Genomic DNA, 24,234 nt, shown 5'->3' on the forward strand with positions numbered 1-24,234 from the left:
TCCTGCTGGCCTGATCCTGTCCCCAACTGCCTTCCCCTGCCAGCCTAATCTCACCCCCAATGGCCCTGCCCTGCCAGCCTGATCTCACCCCCAACTGCTCTCCTCTGCTGGATAATTTGGTTCTGATTGGTCGGTTTCTATGCCAGTCAGCGTCAAAAGCTCCGCCTCCTAGGCAGCTATTGGCTCCTCACACTTCACCCAGATTTGGTTCCGATTGGTCGGTTTCTATGCCAGTCAGTGTCTCTGGGCCTATCAACGGGGCCTGATTAGAAAGGCAGGGCTGATCAGCAGCCCAGATGGAGGCCTGGAGAAAAAGGGAGGTGCAGCTGCTGGCCAGACTGGGAGAGAAAAAGAGAGACAAGTGCTGATAAAAAGCTGCCACAGAGCCCTGACTGGATAAAGCATTGGCCTGCAGACTGAGGGGTCTCAGGTTCGATTCCGGTCAAGGGCATGTACCTTGGTTGCGGGCACATCCCCAGTAGGGGGTGTGCAGGAGGCAGCTGATCAATGCTTCTCTCTCATTGATGTTTCTGATTCTATCCCTCTCCCTTCCTCTCTGTAAAAAATAGATAAAATATATTTTTTAAAAAAAATAAAAGCTGCCACAGAGGCAATTGATCAGTCCCTGCTTCTCTCTTCAGGCCTCTCTCTGGCCCTGATTTGCAGCCCCCTCAGCAGTCAGTGCCATGGTAACCCAGCACTGACTGCAGGACTGACTTCTGGTTGGTCGAGCCTCAGTCCTTACTGGTCATTACGACCCAGGGTTTTTATATGTTAGGATATGCATTACCTACAGACACAGACAATAGGGTGTTAAAGGCCTGGGGTGGGGCAGGAACCGGGTGGTGTGGGGCAAAAGGGAACATCTTTAAAGCTCTCAACGATAAAGATCTTTTTTAAAAAAGCATTACCTTTTCCCAAGTTAAAAAAAAATAAAAGTACATAGAGAAAAAGCCAGTTACACTACGTGTATCAAGTGAAAAGCAGGGGAATAAAGAACAGATTTGTAGCATTGCCCGGAGCCAGTCCATGCTTGCTGTTTCAAGGGACCTGGCATATATGGCATACTGTTCTTAATATGTTTGCTCACCTTCTCGGCACTATGTGTTTTAACCAAGGTCAGTTCTCTGAGAAAGGTTGTTTCCCCAGGTAGGGATTTTCCCCTGAAGTTAGGGAGGGAATAAAACCTCTTAACTAAGTGCCAGGCGGGTAATTAATCACTTTAACTACGAATAATCATGCTTAAGCTACATAATCTTTACTCCCTGGAATGGAGATAAGAAACGCCCTAACCTTTGGCATAGAGATTGCTAGGATTGGAATCAACTGGTATAAATACAGATGTAACAAGACAGAACTTAGAAGACAGAACCAAGAGGCACAGAAACTACACAGAACCTAGAGACAGAACATGGCCAAAGATCCTGGACAGAAACTGGCCTTAGAACCTAGAGATAGAACCTAGTGAGAGAACATGGCAAAAGATCCTGGACTGAACCTGACTACAGAAATTGGCAAGAGAACCTGACTAGACACTGGTGACTGAACCTGGCTAGAGAACCTGGAGAACCTAGCAAGAGAACATGGATACAGAACCTGGCTGGAGATCCGAAACAGAACTTTGCTGGAGATCCAGACCAGAACTTGGCTGGAGATCCTGGCTAGAGATCCTGGCTAGGCTGCTGATCAACTGAACGCTGTCTCTGTGTCATTCCTTCTTGGCCAACTCCGTCCACACCTTTGGGGACCCCTGGACCTGCTGGGGTTGGACCCCAGCATAGCATCAGTTCCCTAATAATATGGAATATCTAAGACATGCTAAGCTTTGAGACATTACCACTACGCATTAAGTTCTTCCCCATAGTATAAAATAAATTTCCAAAGTTTACCTTCCAGAAATGATAGAGTCATCTATTTTACTGTGTCAAGAATAAAAAAAAAGAACAAGAACAATATTCTTTACCCTTGGGTTAAAATACAGATTACAGACAATTGTGTAAAACATCTTTCTCTTCCACAAACTGCAATTTCCCTGAGGATGGGAACAATATCTTATATATCTTTTATCCCCTGTCATCTCAGAACAATAGAATATGGGGAAGATGTTATAGAATCTGTTTTCAATGGGGGGGGGTGTATGATTTAGAAAGGACTACAACATGGGTATGTGGTTTTGGCTAGGATAAGATGCATAAGATAGTTAAAACACAAAGTTTGTATAAAATAAGTAGCTTGGTAAATAATAGTGCTTTTTGAAAATTTTTATTGAAAAGGACTTTTATTAGGGGTATCCAATATACATGTATTCTAAGTCTTCACCTGAGGATATGTTTAGACAGAGGGAGAGAGAAGCATCGATGTTGGCCAGGGCTAAATAACAGTGTTTGTTTGTTTTTAATTGATTTTAGAGAGAGAGGAAGGAAAAGAAAGAGAAGGGGAAAAGGGAGAAAGGGAGAGAGGGGGGCAGAGGGAAGAGAGAGAGAGAGAGAGAGAGAGAGAGAGAGAGAGAGAGAGAGAGAGAGAGATGAGAGAGAGGTGAGAGAGAAATATCAATTGGTTTTGCCTCCCGTATGTACCAGGGATCCAACCCGCAGCCTAGGAATGTGCCCTGACCTGGAATCGAACCGGCAACTTCCAGTACATGGGAGGACTCAACCAACTGAACCACATTGGCCAGAGCTAAATAATAATGTTTTGATCATTCAATCACATGGGTTAGTGTTTTTGTGAGAAGTAACTTATTCCATGGGGGAGAAATAAAAATGAATCAGTCTCTGGAATTGTTCTGAGCTATTCTGATCATATTTCCCTCAAGTCCTGTTCGCATCATGTCACAACTATGACTAGAATCAATGCCTCCCAAAGAAGACGAAAATCCACATGTACTTTCCACAGAGCAATAAATAGAAGTTAGGATAGTATATATTTCCTGTGAAAAATCTGTGTCAAGAAATTATTGTCTTTTTTATCGCTGCTTTTGAGAAAAAAAGAAACTTGCTCACTGAATGTGCCTCAAGGAAGATAATAAACCCAAGTCTGACTACCGCACTGCCAATCATTTTCTCATAGGGTTAACAAAAGGGTCAGACTATCTTCCCCACTAGAAGCAATTGCCTCGTTTGCGCACAAAGAAACACTGAGTTATAGGCAACTGCTCTGTGTCTACTCAGCTCCCTCTGTGCGGGTCCAGATAGACACACTTTTTGGAAAATAAGAAATCTCTCCTCGTCAGGGGAAGGCGGAACCAGTGTGAGTGATACCTAAAGAGAACAACGGTTGCAGTATACTACCTCCATGACTAGTTTCTTGGTCAGTGTCCTAAAACTTGTAACTTCTTTTTTGAAAGAATGAAAGGTAAGCTTAGAAAGGTGAAGAGAGTCATCTCTAATCGTGACAAGCTCCCAACGCAGGAGTTAATGACCGAGTACTTACACTTCTGAGCCAGGCACTGCTCTTTTTATAAACGATTCCCTTCAAAGTCAGGGTGGGCTTTATTCAGCTGCGAGAGCATGGGCAGAAAACACAAGATTTGAATATGGGATGCTGTCATTGAGGAGGCTTTGCAGGTCCTTGGCCAAAAGTCTAGCCATCGAGATAAAAAGGTCATGAAGAACTCAATGAGTTGGCCCATAACATAAGTGGCCAATTTCCTGCAAGAATCTCCCACCATCCTTCTATCCAGGTGTCAAATTCAGCTCTGGCTGTTTAAGTGCTAGCAAAAGACATGTACAATTATTTGGAGATAAGGGTACATAATAAAGTTATGTGGGCTTTTGTTTCAACTAATTTTCTCTTTCAACCAATTTATGTATATTTCTCTTCATCTGTAATAGTTCTGTGGGTATTATTCAACAGATATTTATTAATATTAACCTCAAGACATATTAGCCTGTACCATCAGGCCAAAAATAAATTAAAATAGGTAAATTTTAAATGAAATCACTAAGCAGAAAACAAAATGGGGAAAGTTTCAATTCATATATAATACTACAGTCATGGTCAAGTTGGGAAGAATTACTGGGAACAAATACGTTACCACCAGGATGCCAAATACTGGAACAAAAATAGGGGCTAATAGGGTTTCTGCACATCACTCTCCCTCCATCAACCTGTGACTTCTGTGCACCCCCACCCAGGGTCAGAGGAAAAGTTTGGAATCGACCTCTGATCATGTCACTCCCCTGCTTAAAACCCCTCAAGAGGGTCATGTTCCTAGACTGAAGGTCAGAATCTCTGAGATGATCTCTGAGGTTCTACAGAACCTGGCTCTGGTTTTACCAGCCTTCTCTATTCTTTTCAAACCATATTAGCTTCCTTTCAGCTTTCTGCTCTTGGCAAGTTCCTACGGTCTTTGCACCTGATTTTTCTTCTGTCTGGCATGTTCCTCTCCCTGTTTCAGAGTTCATTTCAAACATCCCATGCTTAGGATAACTTCTCTGAGAGATTACCCATCATCCCATTCTCATCTCTTATTATAGTCTTTGTTAAAAACAACAATGACTATAATATTTATTGTGTGCTTATTATATACCCAAACATTGTTTTAGGTGCTTTTGATAGAATAATGTATCCTTACTATAATCCTATGAGTAGATGCTTGGTAAATAATTTTAAATGCACCCATCTGCACTTGAATCAATGAATGAATAAGATGTGATGAAAACCCTAGGGTAGTGATGGAGAACCTATGACACTCATTTTTTTGGTTGATTTTTCTTTGTTAAATGGCATTTAAATATATAAAATAAATATCAAACATATAAGTCTTTGCTTTACTATGGTTGTAAATATCAAAAAATTTCTATATGTGACACGGCACCAGAGTTAAGTTAGGGTTTTTCAAAATGCTGACACACCAAGCTCAAAAGGTTCGCCATCACTGCCCTAGGGCAGGTGAAATTCTATAATTGTATTCTTTAGGAAATACGTGTCTACTTTGAAGAGTTCTGTGGTAGTGATTTGCATATACTGAGATCACACTTGTAAATAATGTAAAAAATTTGAGGGAAGTGTTATGAAAAGTTTGAATCCTCTCATTAGAAAATATGTTTAACTGAATAAGAAAGGGATAGTACAACAGCAATTTGAGAATGTGGAGGTGAAAGCCATATTAGGAGTATATGTGTGTTTTCTCATTCAGATACATGACTCAGATGATACCCATACTGGGGTTATTTCTCCTAGTCACAGCTGGTACCCGGTGGCAACTTTTATTCAGGTGGCTGCACAGTTTCTATTCTACAGAAACTTGCATCCATGTTCATCTCTTTGCAGTTTTATCTGCTAAAAAGCAGATCTGAATGATAGTCTTGAATACTTCAGTTCACAAAAATCTAACCAGGCCTTGGAATAAAATATCAATTAGAAAATTAAAACATTCTAAAAAGGGGAAATTCTCAATGGAAATTATTTAGGATAGTCAATCTCTTGGGTTCAAAGACTTGAGTGAGTCCCAACCTACAAAACTTTTGTCCATAACCTACAACAGTGCCTGCTACACCATGTGTATTTATTGACTTAAAATAAAGAACCATTGTTTCTGAAGCATTCAAGCTTCTATCTAAAGTCTAATCTATTCTAGACAGAATGAATTACACAACTCATCACTACAGTCTATAGATTTTTGACCAGTGGAAGTGCTGAGTCAATGAGCACAGGGATTTCATCACTTTTATTAGGCAGAATTATATTACCTTCCAAAACAGAGAAAAATTCACGTACCTACCTATAATATATAATGTTCTTAAGATAGATATTAAGCACACTCTCACTTTTAAATGTTTTATTTGCTCAATTTTCATATATGGATCATTCCGGGGGGGAACATAACACCTACATTTATAGCATAACTATTTCTCATTTTACAGTTCCACAAACATGACTCAACATGATTTAATAATACAATCAGTCCAGAGACTGCAGACATATTTTATAAAGTCACTCAGACTGTAAATACATACTGCCAAATTCCCACAAAGACTAGTATGTTACTCTGAAAAAAGGCACACCAAAAATCATCATGTTTTATACTTTGCTGACTTCTAAAGGACATCTAAAAATTGGTCCTGTTTTAAAAAATAGCTTCTCACTTATTTTTATCAGAATAAAATAAGACTAGAACATTTCTCACTTCATTCCAGTTGTACACTGACATATTGGTAGGTGATAATAACTTAGAGGGATCAGGAGGGTTAATAGATTGATAATCATAGATTGCTGTGCAATGAGCTATCCTATGAAAATACATATTTTTATTTAAACTTTAAAAATTGTTATCAGAAAACATATCATTATGTAAATCATTAAAAACATAGTTTCTTTCCTGTATCAGAAATTCATAAAACTTTTTTTAATATTCTCTGGCTGACTAAAAATTAATAGACCATTTACTCATTATTAATAAATTAATTAATACAATAATTTACCCATTGATTTTGAGAGTTGTGTCCATCTAGTTGAGGCTGAAGAAATATATATATTTAATCCTCACCTGAGGAATTTTTTATTGATTTTAAAGAGGAAGGGAAAGAGAGAGATGGGGAGAGAAAGAGAGACAGAGAGAGAGAAGAGAGAGAAACATTGACTGTGAGAGAGAAACATCTATTAGTTGCCTCCAGCATGTGCCCCAACCATGGATTGAACCCACAACCTAGCTATGTGCCCTGAATGGATTCAAAGCCATAAGTTTTTGGTATATGGGACAATGCTCCAACAAGCCAGGCAACCCGACCAGGGTGAAATATTTTTTTAAAGCAAGGCCTTGTTCTAGCCATGTGTTTCAAAGGTGTTGCTAGGCTTTTCAACCACTAAAATGAGGTAAAACAACAACAACAACAAAAAACTTTGAAACTCTGCTGCCAAATATATCAACTGACCTGTTCAATCATTCAGTCTTTAATTCATTCATTTTTTCATTCTTCAGTCTATCTGACCATCGATCCATTTCTTCATCCATTTATCACATAGTGTGTACACCAATAGACTTAACGAGCTCTTAAACCTGTAGTTGGCCATTAGTACACATTTCACTCTCTTCTACCATTCCCTTTCCACCTTCTAATCCTCAGGAAGAACCCCAGTAGTGAGAAAAAACTTTCTTTTCTGCTTAAATGAATCAGGGGGAGCCTGTGGAACTCGGTGAAAACTGTTAGAATATCCAGATAGTAACCAACTATAACAGACATGGACATCGTGGTAAAGTTTAATTACTGATTAAAATGTAGATGTCACTGAGTCACATATGACCCCAGACAGTTTCCCAGTATTCCTGCTTAGATTCTGTATCAATCCCTACTTTACTTCACCCCCAAAAAATCACCAAAATTGTGCCTAACAACTCACTTTCCTTAAACACTTTTACCTTCAGATCTTTACATGTACTGTTCCTTTTCCTGGTGGTCCCTTCCTACCAGCTTTTCCACTTTCTACCTTCCCCATAAGCCTGTTTCTACTCATCTCTCAAATTTTAGAAAAGCAAAAGCAAACAAACAAGTTTTCAGAGTTAGCTTAAGAAAGGGAATCATCACAGAGTCTCACCTGTATCTTGTGCAAGTAGCATTCTGACCTGATGGAGCTATTGGTTTAAAAGTGATGCGTGGGGAAACCTGGGCAGATAGCAGAAATCCCAAAGCAAGAATAATGAGTGCTACAGTGGTACCTAAAAAAAAAAAAAAGTTTTGCATTAGAGAATAGCTGGCAACATTCTTCCAAAGCAGATTGAGTTTGACAAGACATATCTCTAAAAAGTACCTTGATCTTTCTTCATTATATTAAAAAAGTGCTCCTAAGAACAAATTATCAGTAAACTCATTAGCACATCCATTGTGAGACATGATACATTTGCTAGCCAAGGAGTAGATTGGTAATGATTTTATAAAAAAACTCAAAACAACAGGAACCCAAAACAAAACAAACGAAAACAAAACACACAAAACAAAAAAACACCCCACAGCTTTCATTGCTGAGAGTCTCAAAATCCATTAGTGTAACCAACATTATTGAGTGCCTGACACGTCAGGAACTATGAAAGGCAACAGATTTTCACAGTGTTCCTTTCATTGCGGAGAAAATTGTTCTAATGGCATTTGATCATAAGACCCAAATCAGTAGGCTAAAAAGTAATAAACTGAATATTTTAAGAGCACTTGAAATAAAATTTCTTATTAAAGAAAAGTAGCATTCTTTGAAGACTTTAAGATTTCAGAAATGATATTATAACACATGTGTTCACTTCTCTTTGCTACTGATACTTGCAAGTAGAATATTTGTTTTTTTATTTTAAGGCCTGGGAATGGTGATTATGTATATCACTTAAAAGGCTCATTTTTGAGAGACATCTGATGGTAAATAAGAAAGTTTTCTAATTTCTGCCCACTGTTCCAGCCTTCATGAGAATAAACAGAAAGGGCCATGCTCTAGTTTCATTTTTCTTGATAACTATTAAATGTTTTTTAACACAGTTAAGGCAAACAAATTATTAACAAAAATTGCTGTTTGATAAAATAAAATACTCTCTAGATATGATGATTGACTTAGACATAGAGAATTAGAGTTAGAATAAGACTGACCCACTGTTAGGTCGCCAGGGAGTATGAAAAAAAAAGTTTTATGAACTTCTGATACAGGAAAGGAATGACCAGGTTTTTAGTGATCTACGTAATGAAATAGGTTTCCTGATATCAACTATTAAGGTTTAAAGAAAAATACTTATTATTGTAGTATAGCTCACTGCACAGCAAGTTATGATCAAAACCTTTCTGATCCCTCTAAGTCAGTGGTTCTGAACCTTCTGGCCCTTTAAATACAGTTCCTCATGTTGTGACCCAGCCATAAAATTATTTTCGTTGCTACTTCATAACTGTAATGTTGCTACTGTTATGAATCATAATGTAAATATCTGATATGCAGGATGGTCTTAGGCAACCCCTGTGAAAGGGTCGTTCGACCACCAAAGGGGTCGCGACCCACAGGTTGAGAACCACTGCTCTAAGTTATTACTATCTACCTAACCATGCTCCCACAGGAAGTGAAGTGTGTTGGATAAATAGCATTCTCAAAAAGACCTGAGGTAACAAGTAACGGCAACTACCTGGTACATAGCTTAGATTAGTAACACTTAAAAAATTATGTCCCTTCCCACTACTCTGATATAGCACACTCTGTGTGCATAAGTATCACCTGGCAAGCCTGTTCAAGAGCACATGCTGCAGACCCACCTTCAGAGATTCTAATTTTGGAGATCTGGGCTAGGGCACAAGAATCCCCCTTTCAAAAGCAGTACCCGCTATAATTCTGGTGGAGACCGCCTGTGAGTGACACTTTCAGAAATATTCCACTACCAAAATATCTGGGGGGAAACAGCACAGTGCTTCTGGCTTTCCTATTTATAAGAAATCAAGTTACATAGATATAAACCTTCTATTAAAAGAATGAAGAGGTGGTCATTAAGTTTGTAATATTTACAAGGAAGACCAGTTCTCTGAGCAAGCCTTGAAAATAGTGAAAGTCAGAACACCACAAAATGTCCTACATTTAAAATTATTCATGGACTTGGACTGTATGTTTTATATTTCTTTGTATAAGGAGTTTCTTTGCTAAATAGTTTATTTGCAGTTATTTTTAAAGAGTGAATACCTATTCAAAAATTATTTTGATATAAGCTGTCCTACTATTTTTAACATAATATAATAAAAAGTTATAAAAACACAACATAAGTAGCAAAAGTGAATCAAAGGTTTAAAAATTCTAAGCTAATTTAAGAAATTTAAAATAGAACAGTGTTCTAGTACTTAGCTCTATTAGAATATAAAAAATATACCTACAGACAAATGAATAAAACAAATGCATTGAAATAAAAATGATAAATTCAGAATCAACTGCCATCAGAAAGTGAAATAAACATCTATTTTGTAGGTCTCAGTGGAGTAAACCTAACAGTCGACTCTCTGTATCCATGCATTCCAAATCCATGGATGCAACCAAACAAGGATTGAAAATATCTGAAGAAAAAAAGTTACATTCTGGCTGATGTGTACTATGTAGTTAGGCACAACTGAACATGTGTACAGACTTTTTTCTTGTCATTATTCCCTGAACAATACGGTATAACAACTGCTTGTGTAGTGTTTACACTGTATCAGGTATTATAGATAATATAGAGATGATTTATGGTAAAAGTATACAGGAGGATGTGCGTAGGTCAGACCCAAATACTACACCATTTAACGTAGGGACTTAGCATCTAAGGATTTCAGCATCTGAGGGGGTCCTGGACCAGTCCCTGGCAGATACCGAGATGATTGTACACTAGCGGCTGTTTAGCAGTGACTTTTCTTCCGAAGAGTGTAAAGTGCCATTGCTCATTATGTTCTAGTGGGGCCTATTTAATCACAGTTAAAAACCAGAACTGCAAAAACAGCACTATTTTCATTTATATGTGCAGGTAAAGAGGAGACCTGTGACAAAAACCCAGGCCCTTTACCTCCTAAACCACTGCAATTTCTACATCATTACTTTATTTTTTATTTTTTTAAATTAAATTATTTTATTGTTTAAAGTATTACATATGTCTCCTTTCCCCCCACTGACCGCTCCGCGGCTACATCATCACTTTGGCCACAGCACAAGGAAATCAGGTGCCTACGTCATGGAAGAGCTGTCTCAAGCAGGAGGCATCACTGTTTGGCTTGGTCATAGATGGAGCTGGGATATTGGTGATGTTGGTTGAAAAGCGAACATGGCAAGAAAGAAAGGTGCCTTCAGGTTGCTCATGAGAAATTTCTTGGTCTCCCCACCAAATAACTGTCTTTTGGGGGAGGGTTGATTCTCACCAAGGATATTTTCCCACTGATTTTTAGAGAGAGTGGAAGGGAGGGGGAGAGACAAAGAGAAACATGGATCAGAGAGAGACACATCAACTGGTTGCTTCCTGCAGGCATCTCGTCCAGTCTGCAACCGAGGGACGTGCCCTTGACTGGAATCAAACTGGGACTCTTCAGTCCGTGGCCCGATGCTCTATATCCACTGAGCAACACAGGCCAGGGCCAAATAACTGTCTTATGCTCCCTCTGAACAGTGTGAACTTCCTCAAGGCAGAGGACCCACACTGAGCGGTGAAAGGTGACACCAGCTGGAGGAGGTCAGGGAAGCCCCTGCACTCTGACTCTGCAAACTGATTTCACATTATAGTCACAACAATGGAGACTCCCTGGTGGGCAGTGATAGGTGCTGTGAGAGCCAAGCTGCTCGGGGCATTTTCCTCTGTCAGGAGTGCTTTCCATGCTACGCGTGTACAGGTGTGTTCACTCCTCATTACAATCCTGTGAAGCAGGGACTGCGGTTAATCCTGTTTACAAATGGGGAGATGGAAACCTGCTCAAAGTCACCCCATTCAAACCCAAACAGTCTGGCTCCACAGCATCTCAACCTACTGCAGAACTGATGAGAAAGTCTCTCACTGGAATACAAGTGAAGGGACAGAGGCTGCTACAAAAGAGTGTTTTCTACGGATCCTGAAATCAGCAGTTTCCTCAGATATCAAAAGCCAATTCCCAAGTTTAAGAAAACCTGAAATTCTATATAAAAACAGACCTCTTAAGGGAGCAATGTATGGAGGCCCGGTCCAAAGGAAGGGTATCCATTTAAAAACTTTTAAAGTGGTTGTTATCTCTTCTTAGAGTTGATCTGAGCCTCAGGGGTTAGCAAATCCAATTTCCAACCAACCACAGAAATGTATTTTTAGCACATCACTACCTGATGGTACTATCCTTTTTCTTTCTTTCTTTCTTTTTTTTTTTCAGTTTACCATCATAAGGAAGTAGCCAAATTCATTGTTGGATAGTTCTGAATATTAGAAATATCCTATCTAATAAAAGAGAAACATGGTAATTAGCGTACGACCGCTACCCTTCCCATTGGCTAATCAGGGCAATATGCAAATTAACTGCCAGCCAAGATGGCAGCCGGCAGCCAGGCAGCTTGAAACTAACATGAGGCTTGCTTGCTTCAGTGATGAAGGAAACCAACATTCCCCGCCTGCCTTGCCAGCCTCTGAGCCTGCAGTTTGAAACATTGTAATAAATATAGAAGCTAAACAAAACCCCAGAAACCTGCTTTCAGTGAGCGGGGATCTCAGAGTTGGAGTTATACATTGTTTCGATTATAGAACCCAGCAGAGGCCTCAGAGCTGGAGGCAGAGCTAAAGCTGGCCCAGAATAAAAAAATAATAATAATAAAAAAAGCAGCAGTTGGGAGCTTCAGTGATCCGCGAGCCTGAAAACAGCCCTCAGCCCCTCACCCAGACTGGCCAGGCACCCCAGTGGGGACCCCCACCCTGAAGGGTGTGTGACCAGCTGCAAATAGCAATCATCCCCTCATCCAGGCTGGCCAGGCACCCCAGTGGGGACCCCCACCCTGAAGGGTGTGTGACCAGCTGCAAACAGCCAACATCCCCTCACCCAGGCTGGCCAGGCACCCCAGTGGGGACCCCCACCCTGGTCCAGGACACCCTTCAGGGCAAACCAGCCAGCCCCACCCATGCACCAGGCCTCTATCCTATATAGTAAAAGGGTAATATGCCTCCCAGCACCGGGATCAGCAGAGCCGCGAGGCCTCCCGGCACCGGGATCAGCATGACAGGGGGCAGCGCCCAAACCTCCTGATTGCCCTGCGGCTATGTGTGTGACAGGGTTCGACACCCCAACACCGCCCCGCCCCCACAGGCCCTGCTCTGTGTGTGACATGGTAGAGCCATAACCTCCCCATCGGCTCTGCCCTGAGTGTGAGAGTGGCGGCGCCCCAACCTCCTGATTGGCCCTGCTCTGTGGGTGATAGAGGGCGGTGCCCCAAACCCCCCTCCCCCCACGGGCCCTGCTCTGTGTGTGATGGGGTAGAACCATAACCTCCCCATCGGCCCTGCCCTGAGTGTGACAGTGGTGGCGCCCCAACCACCTGATTGGCCCTGCACCGTGGGTGATAGAGGGCGGCGCCCCAACCCCTTGATCTGCCCTGCTCTGTGAGTGACAGGGGGTGGCGCCGCAACCTCCCCATCGACCCTGCCTTGAGTGTGACAGGGGGTGGTGCCCCAACCCCCCAATTGGCCCTACCCTGAGCGTGACTGAGGGTGGCATTGCAACCTCCCAATACGCCCTGCTCTGTGAATGACAGGGGGCAGTGCCCCAACTCCCCAATCGGCCCTGCTCTGAGCCCGACCAGGGGCTGCACCTAGGGATTGGGCCTGCCCTCTGCCACCCAGGAGCAGGCCTAAGCCAGCAGGGCGTTATCTCCCGAGGGGTCCCAGACTGCGAGAGGGCACAGGTCAGGCTGAGGGACCCCCCCTTCCCCCCCGAGTGCACAAATTTTTGTGCACTGGGCCTCTAGTTTTTCTTATATTAAGTACAAATCTATGTCCTCTAGATCATCTGCTAGAATAAGATTATTAGCTCTCCCTTTAGACCTTTTTTCTAGGCAAACACTTCTGGCTTCTTCAACAGGTTTATAAATGTACTAGAGGCCCTGTGCATGAATTCATGCACAGGTGGGGTCCGTCGGCCTGGCCAGCAGTCGAGGCTTATCTAGGGGGATGGCCACGGGAGGTTGGCTGTGGCAGCACACTGACCACCAGGGGAAGCTCCTGCATTGAGTGTCTGCCCATTGGTGGTCAGTGCACGTCATAGTGACTGGTCGACCGGTCGTTCTGGTTGTTCAGTTGTTCCGCTCGTTTAGGCCTTTATATAGAGAGAGATGGTTTTTTAAACCTTCACTTGTCCGTCACCTTTCCTCACTTCCCCTCCGTTCCCTACGTACCATGGCTGTTGAGATTCCTTTGTCTCTCAATCAGTCTTTCCCTCTCCTTCCCCTCAGCTGATACTATAGTTCAACCTACGTTATTAGACTCTTAGACAAGCACAGAGGGTGAACACACTCCACACCCTTTTTTGGGGTGAGGGTAGGAAAGAGTATGTGTACCAACTATGAAACTAGGAATGTATTTTCTCATCAAATCTGGAACAAGGCCTGAAGCAGTTCCATTAGGTTAATGCTTGAGGTATACGTATTTGGTTACAACAAAATTTACTTAATGCTGGACTGGAAACTTTACATTTGAATGAGAAAATGTATTCTTACTCTGGGTAAATGTATAAAGGAACCAGTTGATGATAGCTAATAGAGAAGCAGGAATACACATGTATACATGGAAAAGATTATATTATGCAACCATGTGAAGACCATGGCAAAAATGGGTCCCATCTGTCAGCTCAAACAGACCTCGCATTACAGAGAAATAATAAATGAAATGGGCAGAATTTAAAATCAAAGGATACTTGAAAGTGAGAAAGGTTTTGTCCTACTTAGCTATCATAGAAAACAAACTTCACAAACCAGAATTTACTGTTGAAAGAGCTTAGAAGTGACATGCTCCAAATGTACCTTCATATTATTCCAAAATTTAGAAAAAAAAAACACCTTTATTAAAAAGTGAGTTCATGAATACCAAGTTTTTCAACCAAGGAAGAGCAAAATGCGATTATTTTTGTCACTTTTGTACCTGCTGAGCAGAACTCAAAATAACAGCAAAATGGTCCCTGCAGTAGATTTAAATTGTTCTTACAGTTCTGGTTATTACGCACATTCTAGTTTCTAGTTATATATCATAAAATTCATTAAGTTCTCTTTAAAAAAAAAACAAAAAAAAACCTTCTTGTCTAGAAGAACTCTATTGTTTAGCTAGAAACAGTATCCAAAATGCTATTGGTATTTTACTTCGGAAGGTTAACTTGTTGTCATTAGAGGAAATGTAATACCTGAGTCCTTATCCAGGCACCTACCTGCTAAACTTCCGAAGGTAAGCTTTCTGCGGCCCACTTTCTCAACAAGCCAGACTCCCACGAGTGTGAAAATGAAATTTGTGAAGGCTGTAACTGAAGCCAGCCATATTGCGAGTCTGTCGTCTTCAACGCCAGACATCTGCAGGATGGTTGCACTGTAGTACCTGCAAGGCAAGCACAAAACAGTTGTTGCTGATGGTTATTCAGGGAAACAGAGTTATTCATGTAGAAAAATACTCAGCTGACCTCCAACAAACCATGACTAGCTACAGTGATAGCATGAAGTTAACATGCAAGCTGCTTAGACTGTGTTCGGATAAATTTACTTTGAACTATGCATAAGAACATTCAAGCAAGAGATAGAGCGCTGAAGGCTTCCAAAGTGGACTGTAGCCCACAACGAGGGACAGGGGCAGCTGGTAGTTTCACTGAAACTATCAAGGATAAGCTCCCAATGAATGAATGAGGAGTCATCATACACTGTGCAATTATGTTCTTAAAAGAAGAGACTTGCTGCATATAAAAATTTGTTTTATACCATCCTGTTTCATTAAATTACAGTATTCTCAATGTGTTAAGGATAAAAGCAAATACACTACACAAAATAATTCTTCCAAAAAGAGCCATACACAAAACAGATTTAAATGTTTTCATTTTCTACAATAAAATCACAAATATGCAAGTGTTAAATTAAGGAATAGAACGAGGAGTTGTATCAAGCAAAGTAAGTTGGCGAGTGTCAGAATTTTATTTAAAATGTAAAATGTTTCCTAGATATCCAGGTTAGGTGACCTAATCATCCACTCATTTTATATTTATTTATTGAGTACCCGCTGTATAAGTTGTGTGAGATACTAAATCCCACAGAGATGTTATGAGACTCTGTTGTCGCCCTAACAAGTTTTCAATTTGGTATAAGAAAATGAAATGGAAATAAATTTAATATCACAAGGTATTCAACTCACAATATGGCATAAAGGACAGAGCAAACTATTTTATTTGATATGAAAGGTTCCTTGATTTTTCAGGGAAGTAACGCTTGAGTTGAATCTTGGAAGAATTCGTAGGGGTTTGCCGCAGGTATGATGATCTGGCAGGACACTCACTGGTGGTGAAGGAAATGACGTGTATAAAGGAGAAAAGTGAAAAATACTATATACTAGGGCCAGGGGTGGGCAAACTTTTTGACTCGAGGGCCACAATGAGTTCTTAAACTGGACCGGAGGGCTGGAACAAAAGCATGGATGGAGTGTTTGTGTGAACTAATATAAATTCAAAGTAAACATCATTACATAAAAGGGTATGGTCTTTTTTTTCAATAGTTTTATTCATTTCAAACGGGCCGGATCCGGCCCGCGGGCCGTAGTTTGCCCACGGCTGTGCTAGGCTCACAAAACGTGAGGACGCTACCTCGGCTGAACATAGGTGCAAAGAAAAGGGAGGAGTGTGACATGAGGCAGTCACACTGTTTTGGAGGCCTTGACTGCCAGCCATGCTACATGTTTGGGCTTTTATCTGTAGTCCCTGGAAATCATGAAATAGACTTTAAAGAGAATGCAGTTAAAGCTGTCCCATCAGCATGCATATAAGCACAACCAATGGACGCAAGACACTGGGGGGAGTGGGAGGGCATGTGCCGGGGGATAGGGGAGGCCGAGGGAAAGTCAATGCAGGGAACAAAGGAGACATATGTACTACCATTTGTAATACTTTAAACAACAAAATTAAATTAAAAAACAAAAAAAATCTGTCTATCAAGGGATCACTCTAATGATAGCCACATAGGCGGACTGCAAGCAGACCGAAGCAAAGATACCTTGTTTTGAAGCATTTTCTTTCAGGTCAGTACACTGGCACCTGTAGATTTTCTGTACTAATGGGAAATTCAATGGCCTTCTATCTCCCTGACAGCAAGAATTGCAATGTCCACCCACACTAAATCTTTCCCTAGATGGAGTGCCTTGAGATTCATCTTCATCTCTTTCTCTTGAACATCGGTAAAGGTGTTAGCTTTTTATTGCAGCCATAACAAATTACCACAAGTTTAGTGGCTTAAAATTTAAGCTTTTAATCAACACAAATTTATTATCTAACAGTTCTATAGGTCAGAAATCTGACACGGTTTTTTTTTTTTTGGTGTTTTGTTTTGTTTTTATGTCAAAAGTGACATCAAAGGTGTCAGCAGCGTCTTCCTTTCTGGAGACTCCGGGGTACAGGTTGCCTTGCCTTTTCCGGGTATTGGAAGTCTCCTGCATAGCCTGGCTTGGGGGGACCCCTTCCTCAATTTTCAAAGCTAGCAAAGGTAGGCCAAGCTCCCCTCATGTCACTTCACTCTGCTGCTCTCCTCTGCACTTGAAGATCACATTGGGTTAACCCAGATTACCAGCAAAATCTCCTTATTCAAGGTAAACTGATCAGCAGATTTAATGAGATCTGCAGCCTTCATTTCCTTTTGCCATGTAATGTAACACATTCACAGGCTGTGGAGATTACCATGTGTACATTCTGGGGTGGGAGACCTATTCTGCCTATCACATAAAGGTCTTCATAAACCCGTGGTTCTCAACCTGTGGGTCGCGCCCCCTTTGGGGGTCGAACGACCCTTTCACAGGGGTCGCCTAAGACCATCCTGCATATCAGATACTTACATTACGATTGATAACAGTAGCAAAATTACAGCTATGCAGTAGCAACGAAAATAATTTTATGGTTGGGGGTCACAACATGAGGAACTGTTTTAAAGGGCCAGAAGGTTGAGAACCACTGTAAAAGGCCAATAGCCAGAATGAGAAGGTGAGGCATGAAGACAAGGATGTTCACTTAAAGCAAGCATGGGCAACATTTTTTCTTTCAAGGGCCATTTGGATATTTATAACATCATTTACAAGCCGTACAAAATTATCAACTAAAAAATTAGCCTGCTATATTTGATGAAACATTTAATTAACTCACCCCTAATGCCTTGGCAGGGCCAGACCAAAGGATTTTGCAGTCCTTGTACGGCCCCTGGGCCAGACGCCCCCCACCCCTGACTTAATGGGTAATCAGTTTCAGAAAAATTCAGGCAATACTTAGATTCTCTTTCATATGGGCAGGGAATGAGATATCTAGGTCAGAATAATTGACGAATCTAGTTTTTAAAAGTTAGGTGATGGATTAGTGAAAAGATACATTTAATTTATATTTCAAAAAGTATGAATTCCCATGTTGTTATAAATGATGCTATCAGCCAACCATTCATCGGCTACCACCATATTTATAATCCTCTACGCCTTTATGTAGTAGTTTGTGTTTTCAAAGGGCTGGGTACGCATTCAAAAGTTGCACAAAGCATAAGAGAATCATCTTCATAAAAGATCAATGTGAACAACAAAAAAAAGGCTTTCTTTCCTTTTTAGACTCAAAGTAGGGATGCCTTCTCTTTTTAACATCATTTTATAATACCTATCAGACAAAACTACCATCTTCTTCAAAGATTTCCCTGGTCATCTCACACATGCCATCTCTTCCCCAGAGTGAAGTTGAAAGGCCTAGGGCAGTGTGCACCCATAAAGGCCGGCTCATTCGTCTCTGTAGACGTCTAAGAGCAGAAAAGGCCGGCTTGATGTGCATTGCTCTCAGAGATTATGTGAGACCCAGTTTTCACTCCTGAACTTTAAATCTGAGTAGAACAAAATGGCTCTAGAAAACATAGAGGCATTGATAATGGCAATCTATCCTAATGGTGACTTTTAACTAGCAATAAGAGAATAAACATGGGCACTTTAAGTGCCTGGCAAAATACACATTTTACGATCCAATGCATTTCCTATGAATTTCTGAGAACAGGTTCTTTCCCCCATCTTCCTGAAGCTACAGCCTGCCCTTTTCACTATTACCAGTGTAACAGAGTTACTTTAACAGCAAGAATTAGGTACTCAATAATTGTTTGTTGAATTAATTGAATTTATCTACCACCAACTTTCAAAAAGGAATTAAGGATATTTATAATTTAAAAAAAACACATTATAGAAGCAATAAAACAAAAATTAAACAACGTTATGAGAAAGAGAGTATGAAGGTGAAGATAATTATATGACAACTTTAGCTGCATAAGCACTACAAGCTAGCTCTGAAATTGCTGGCAGCCAAGGCAAAATAGTAAATGATCATTTTATCTGTCTGACAAAACAAAACTTATGAGTTCAAGATAAAGACAAACTTTTTCTGACATGAAAGTCTGAAGAATTTAATTTCATGAATGAAAGAGATATATGTAATATACTCATCCTCTAAGCAGCCACTCTAAGATGAATTAACAACTGAGATTTTGTCATCATTATTTTAATTCATGTGGCACAAAGGTAATACATTCTAGCAGTGCTGCAGAGAGCTTCCAAATAGAAACTCCTCCATGAATCTTGCATTGATTATCTTTTGGGTCATGTCCATACTTGGGATAAAGACCAAATTAAATGAGAAGACCGGAAGTTCCAGGGCTTAGCTTATTATAAGCCCTGAAAGATTCCCATGTTCTAAGTTATGTTGTTCGGCTCTTTAAGCTTCTAATTTATAAATACATTTATTTGTGCCATACGCAAAGTACACTGACTACAGATTTAAAAAGTCATTCTAATAAAAGATGTTCTTTTAACTAAGAAAGTTAGATTTCCCTATTGGGATGGTTGTTTATACAGTCAACAACATGGAAAACTATGGAAACTACATCAACAATTTTAAGAGAAAAATATTTCACACAAATACAAAGGTCTTAAAAATGGTTTAAAAAATGATTAAAATTTTCCTATCTTTTTTATGCATTTTGTACATTGAGAAAACCTCTTTGTGTATTAGATGTAAGCTGTAGCCAAAAATAAAAATTACAAAAGCAGGAAGTAGGATTTCATGTATATCATATGTGTTTGAGCTAACACACCAGCCAAGTGTATTATACCATTCTTATACCAAGTAGTGATCCAAAAATCATAGTAATCCTCAGAGAGTTCATTATTCATCACATTTAATATATAAGATAATTTTCCTAAGTGTCCCAATGTGATCTTCCTCCATCTCAGAGACCAGTCCTCTCATTCTGGCTTCACACCTCTGGAAAACTCAGGAGAAATCACGCCTCACACAGTTTACCCTGCCATATGCATCCTAAGAACAATGACAGAAGCTCTCCAATAAGACCTCCAACTCATCAATTGCCAGGTTCACTTACTAATTTTTTTCTATAAAATATACCCCCACAGGATATTGGACATTTGGGACTTCATGCATATTAAATCAGGTGTGTTTGTTGCCAAACCTGCTTATGCCTATCATTGTAATTATGTAATTTAATCAGATAACACATAGATCAATAAAACATATGATGCTAAAAGACAGTTGTATTAAAATTAAAACTGCATGCTTTGAAAAGAATAAATAAAAGTAAATTGTTTCTAAAAAGTATGTGAATAACACAATAAAAATGGGGATAAAATGTAAAAGTCTGAAGATTCTGCCCTTGGGTTTCTTCTCAAGTATCTTTCAGTTCTTGTTCTATTTGAAAGGAACTAAACCTGGAATTCATAGATGACAATATTCAAGTAGGTTTATGTAAAAAAAAATCTGTAAGTTCAAGTAGTGGATATGATGAATTATAATACAACTAAAATTAAAATGTTGAAAGTATATAATGCAGTATTTCCTCATAACTGTCTTTTTGAGTTAACTAAAGTGCCAATCCTAATCGTGTCAGCTAAGAGGGCTTTCACCAGGCTTCATCATGTCTCACATCCTGCTGAGTGCCGTGACAAGCAGGAGTCCAGGACTTTCAGTCATTTATTTCCACACTAACCTGCAGAGTCACTAATTTGACTCCATCTTCCTCTCGCCCCATCCCTCCCACACTCTCACTGTGTGCCCTGCTTGCCCCATCCCTCCCACACTCTCACTGTGTGCCCTGCTTGCCCCATTCCTCCCACACTCTCACTGTGTGCCCTGAGGGCACCACCTTCTCACAGCTCAGACCTAGAGTCCAGGCTGTTTTTCTCTCACATCCTATGTACCTTTGAAAGGAAGGAAATGAGCTACACCAGACCATCCTCTAACCCTCCTTCTTGAGCTGTTGGCCTACTTTCTGGTTACTACTTACTCACTGGTGATTTCAGTCCCTCATAATTTTCTATTTCACTCCTAGCCCTGTCTCATGATTCTTGGTGAGAGTTGCATCAACATAGTCCATCCAGACAACACATGAATCTCTTAACTGCTCTACTTCCAAAATCCTTCAAGTTTCCTATTCTCTGACCAGCGCTACCCATCCTCACGACTCCGTTGAGTTCCTCCACTCACACAATTCTTCACTTTCATGGAGACATTAAGCCATACATACACTCTACTTCTTTTTAGTTTTCCATCATCACCTATTCCTCCCCCTTCCCCGTAACTTAAGTCATTTAGTTTTCCCAAACCAGGGCTTCGTAGGTAGTGGTTTGTTACAGAATCGCCTGGAAGGCCTGTTAAAACACAGATTGCTGAGCTGCACCCCGAGTCTCTCATTCTAGGGCCAAGAATTTGCATTTCCAACAAGATTCCAGGTGATGCTGACAACTCTTCCCCAAACCATGACAATTACTTTCTCTCACCATTCTCAAACTCCCGGGCCTCTTCCCCCTGTGCTATATTCATGCCATAAACACCAACCCTGCTCACTTATACCCAGGGATTCTTCCACTGTGCATGTACAGCTAGCAGCTGAAAGGCTCTGGGCAAAAACACACAAATAAATTGACCTCACTTAAAATTCTCTAAGATGCACCCTGCACACAAAGGATAATTTCATAGCCTCTCCTTCTTTCCACTATCAATCTATCCAGCCTCAGGGGAAATTTTGCCTGAGAAAGTGTGAGCCATCAGTTGGGTACTCCCTCATCTCACCAGCACCAAATCTACCAACCTACCTGATCATCTCTGCATGAAGTCATGGAAAACTGATCAGCACTCAAATATTTTTCTTCCTAAGTCCTCTTCAATGTTTGCTTCTGGAATTTATTACTATTTCCTTCTGCTTTTCCTCAGCATTTATCTGTGCCTTTCTTACAAGACACTTGACTTCCCCTCTAATATTAGACATACTTTAATGCACTGTCTTTCCTCTAGTAGACTATAAATTCCCCCAAGAAACAATCTATGTATGATTCACCTTTACAACTGCCAAAGCAGGCTTCTGCCTATATTTTTGGACACTTAGTAAATGCTTATTTAAATGAATGAATGAACAGAACTTTCATCTCTTTTTTGCCTCATTTTAAAATTTCTATCAAGCTATAGTTCAGATACCATTAAAACTTACCTTTTAAATGGTAGAATTCAGTGATTTTTAGTACATCCATGAGTAAACATAACCTCTTAAATAATTATAATAGGTTAATATTTAAAAAGAAGTATTCAAATAATTTATGTTTAAAGAAACAAAAGGGCCTTGGTGGAGAGTGAAAGGGAAGGGTAGAGGATTGTGTTTTGAATGGCTTAGTTTCAACATTCCTCACCAAGACGCTTTCCTGATTCAGCTACACTCCTTTCTACCCCCGTGGCCAGCCTTGACTCCCCAGGTTCCCTTGAGGCCAGTGAAGAGAGCATTAAAAATGACTTGTGAACTTTTTTACTCAATGACAGAAACTAGTCTTTGTTTCCATCATTTCCTGTCCCTCTAGCTCCAAGTTATGCCATCTACTGCCTCATTAAAGCAAATAAGAGGGGAAAAAGTGCCGGTCTATTTAAAATTCCTCTCAAGAGGCTTAAGAACCTGAGCAAGAAAAAAAGGGCAGGTCACGGCATTTACCTTATGAAAAACACTGCTCTCGGCACTACCCAAAGGGAATACAGTATTTTATTTTAAGATGCAATGGACTCAAAGGTTTGTTTGTAAGCAAAAGTTTGCAAGAACTTTAATTCTTTATAAAAGCGACATTTTGGAGCATGGTCACACAAAACCGTGATTATGCAAAGATATGTAGTTTTATGCACATTATTTATAACTCTGAGTTTCTGTGGGATCACAGACTGAAAAAATAGATCAAGTGCATTCAGAATAAAGCGAAAAAGGCAAAATGATGTAGAGAGTAGAGCCTCAAGTATTAAAATTAACCATAGAAAAATACACCAAAATGTTAAGATAATAAAATATTAAGATAGCAACAATAAAAATATACCAATATGTTAAGATACACTCTGCCTAGGTTGTGGAATTTAGGTGCCTTTTCTTTTTTATGTTTCCAATTTTCTATAATAAGCTTATGCTATCTAAAGGTGTAATTTAAAGTATTAAATTTTGCAGATTAGAACGTCATACATTGTATTCAGGCACCATAAGCCTGCGCTCTGTGAACTAAATCCAATATTATTTTAAGTAAAACAAATAAGATAATAATGATAAGGAATATGTTTGTATTCAGAAAAAGACACTTTTAACTTATTTTTTTCTTTGCCAAACTCAGTATTTTTTTAAATTAAATAATCCATGTCATTTACTTCTTGGTGGCCAAAATACAGTGTCCTATCTATTCAACAAATATTTAGACATGATTATAGTAGTAGATGTTCTAATGGAAAATAAGTCTGTAATGGCTGAAGATGAGAATTACATACACTTTTCAGGGCTTACAATGTGCCATAAACAGCGGGAGGTAAAAAGACAAGTCAGATCTGGGGCTGTTTGGGAGGGCAGGGGCCCACATTCCACGGAGGGAGGTTGTCACACACTTAAACACTCCACTCCGATGGGCACGTTCAGTGAGAGCAGTAAGAATAATGTGCTATTGGAACACAAAGGCAGAGATTAATCCACAGTTCAAATAATTAGTGATTCCAATGAGCCGTATTACTGTTTCCCATATTCTGGGATTGCAAAAATACAATTTAGTCTGGGAGAGCATTTAAAACCAGCTCGAGGATACATGGGGAGAACTGAAAAAGAACTTGAGAGACTGTAAGTCATATTCAGGATGATAAATACCTATTTGGTTCACCGACTAAAAAAATTATCGTGTCAGAGACGGATGGTATAGCCAGGGCGGGAATTATTGATGTTGGTTTCATAGATGGCAATGATCTGAATGTGACTATATCCATGATCAATTGAAAGGTAACCCCATCTACTGGTGCTCATGAGGCCAAAGAATTGATGCGGAAGCAGGCACACTGGAGAGACAGGATGTTACGAAGGTCAACAGGGCTGCTCAGTTCCCAGACTGAGAACAATACACAGGCTGCCCATACTTAGAATCCCCTAATATGCTCACTCTTCAACTCTCCAAGTGATGAATTCATCTCTTAATGAAACGTGTGCGCTTGCAGGACAAGAGCAAGTGGGGGATGTAGAATATAATACTGTGAACAAGGCATCAAGGAAATTTATTTTATCATCTAACATGTAAGTACA

General features: G+C 40.1%; 1 protein-coding gene across 1 annotated transcript in view; it reads right to left on the minus strand.

Moving 5' to 3' along the window:
• The window catches only part of SLC2A13 (solute carrier family 2 member 13), a 293,193-nt gene that overhangs the window by 76,863 nt on the left and 192,096 nt on the right, over positions 1 to 24,234 (minus strand). Inside the window, exons 5-6 of the mRNA XM_059682573.1 lie at positions 14,826 to 14,989; positions 7,537 to 7,657 (exon numbers count right to left, since the gene is read on the minus strand). Coding sequence (XP_059538556.1) covers positions 7,537 to 7,657; positions 14,826 to 14,989 — 285 coding nt within the window. The remainder of the gene's footprint in view (positions 1 to 7,536; positions 7,658 to 14,825; positions 14,990 to 24,234) is intronic.

This window comes from Myotis daubentonii, chromosome 2, assembly GCF_963259705.1.
Source record: "Myotis daubentonii chromosome 2, mMyoDau2.1, whole genome shotgun sequence".
Lineage (NCBI taxonomy): Eukaryota > Metazoa > Chordata > Mammalia > Chiroptera > Vespertilionidae > Myotis > Myotis daubentonii.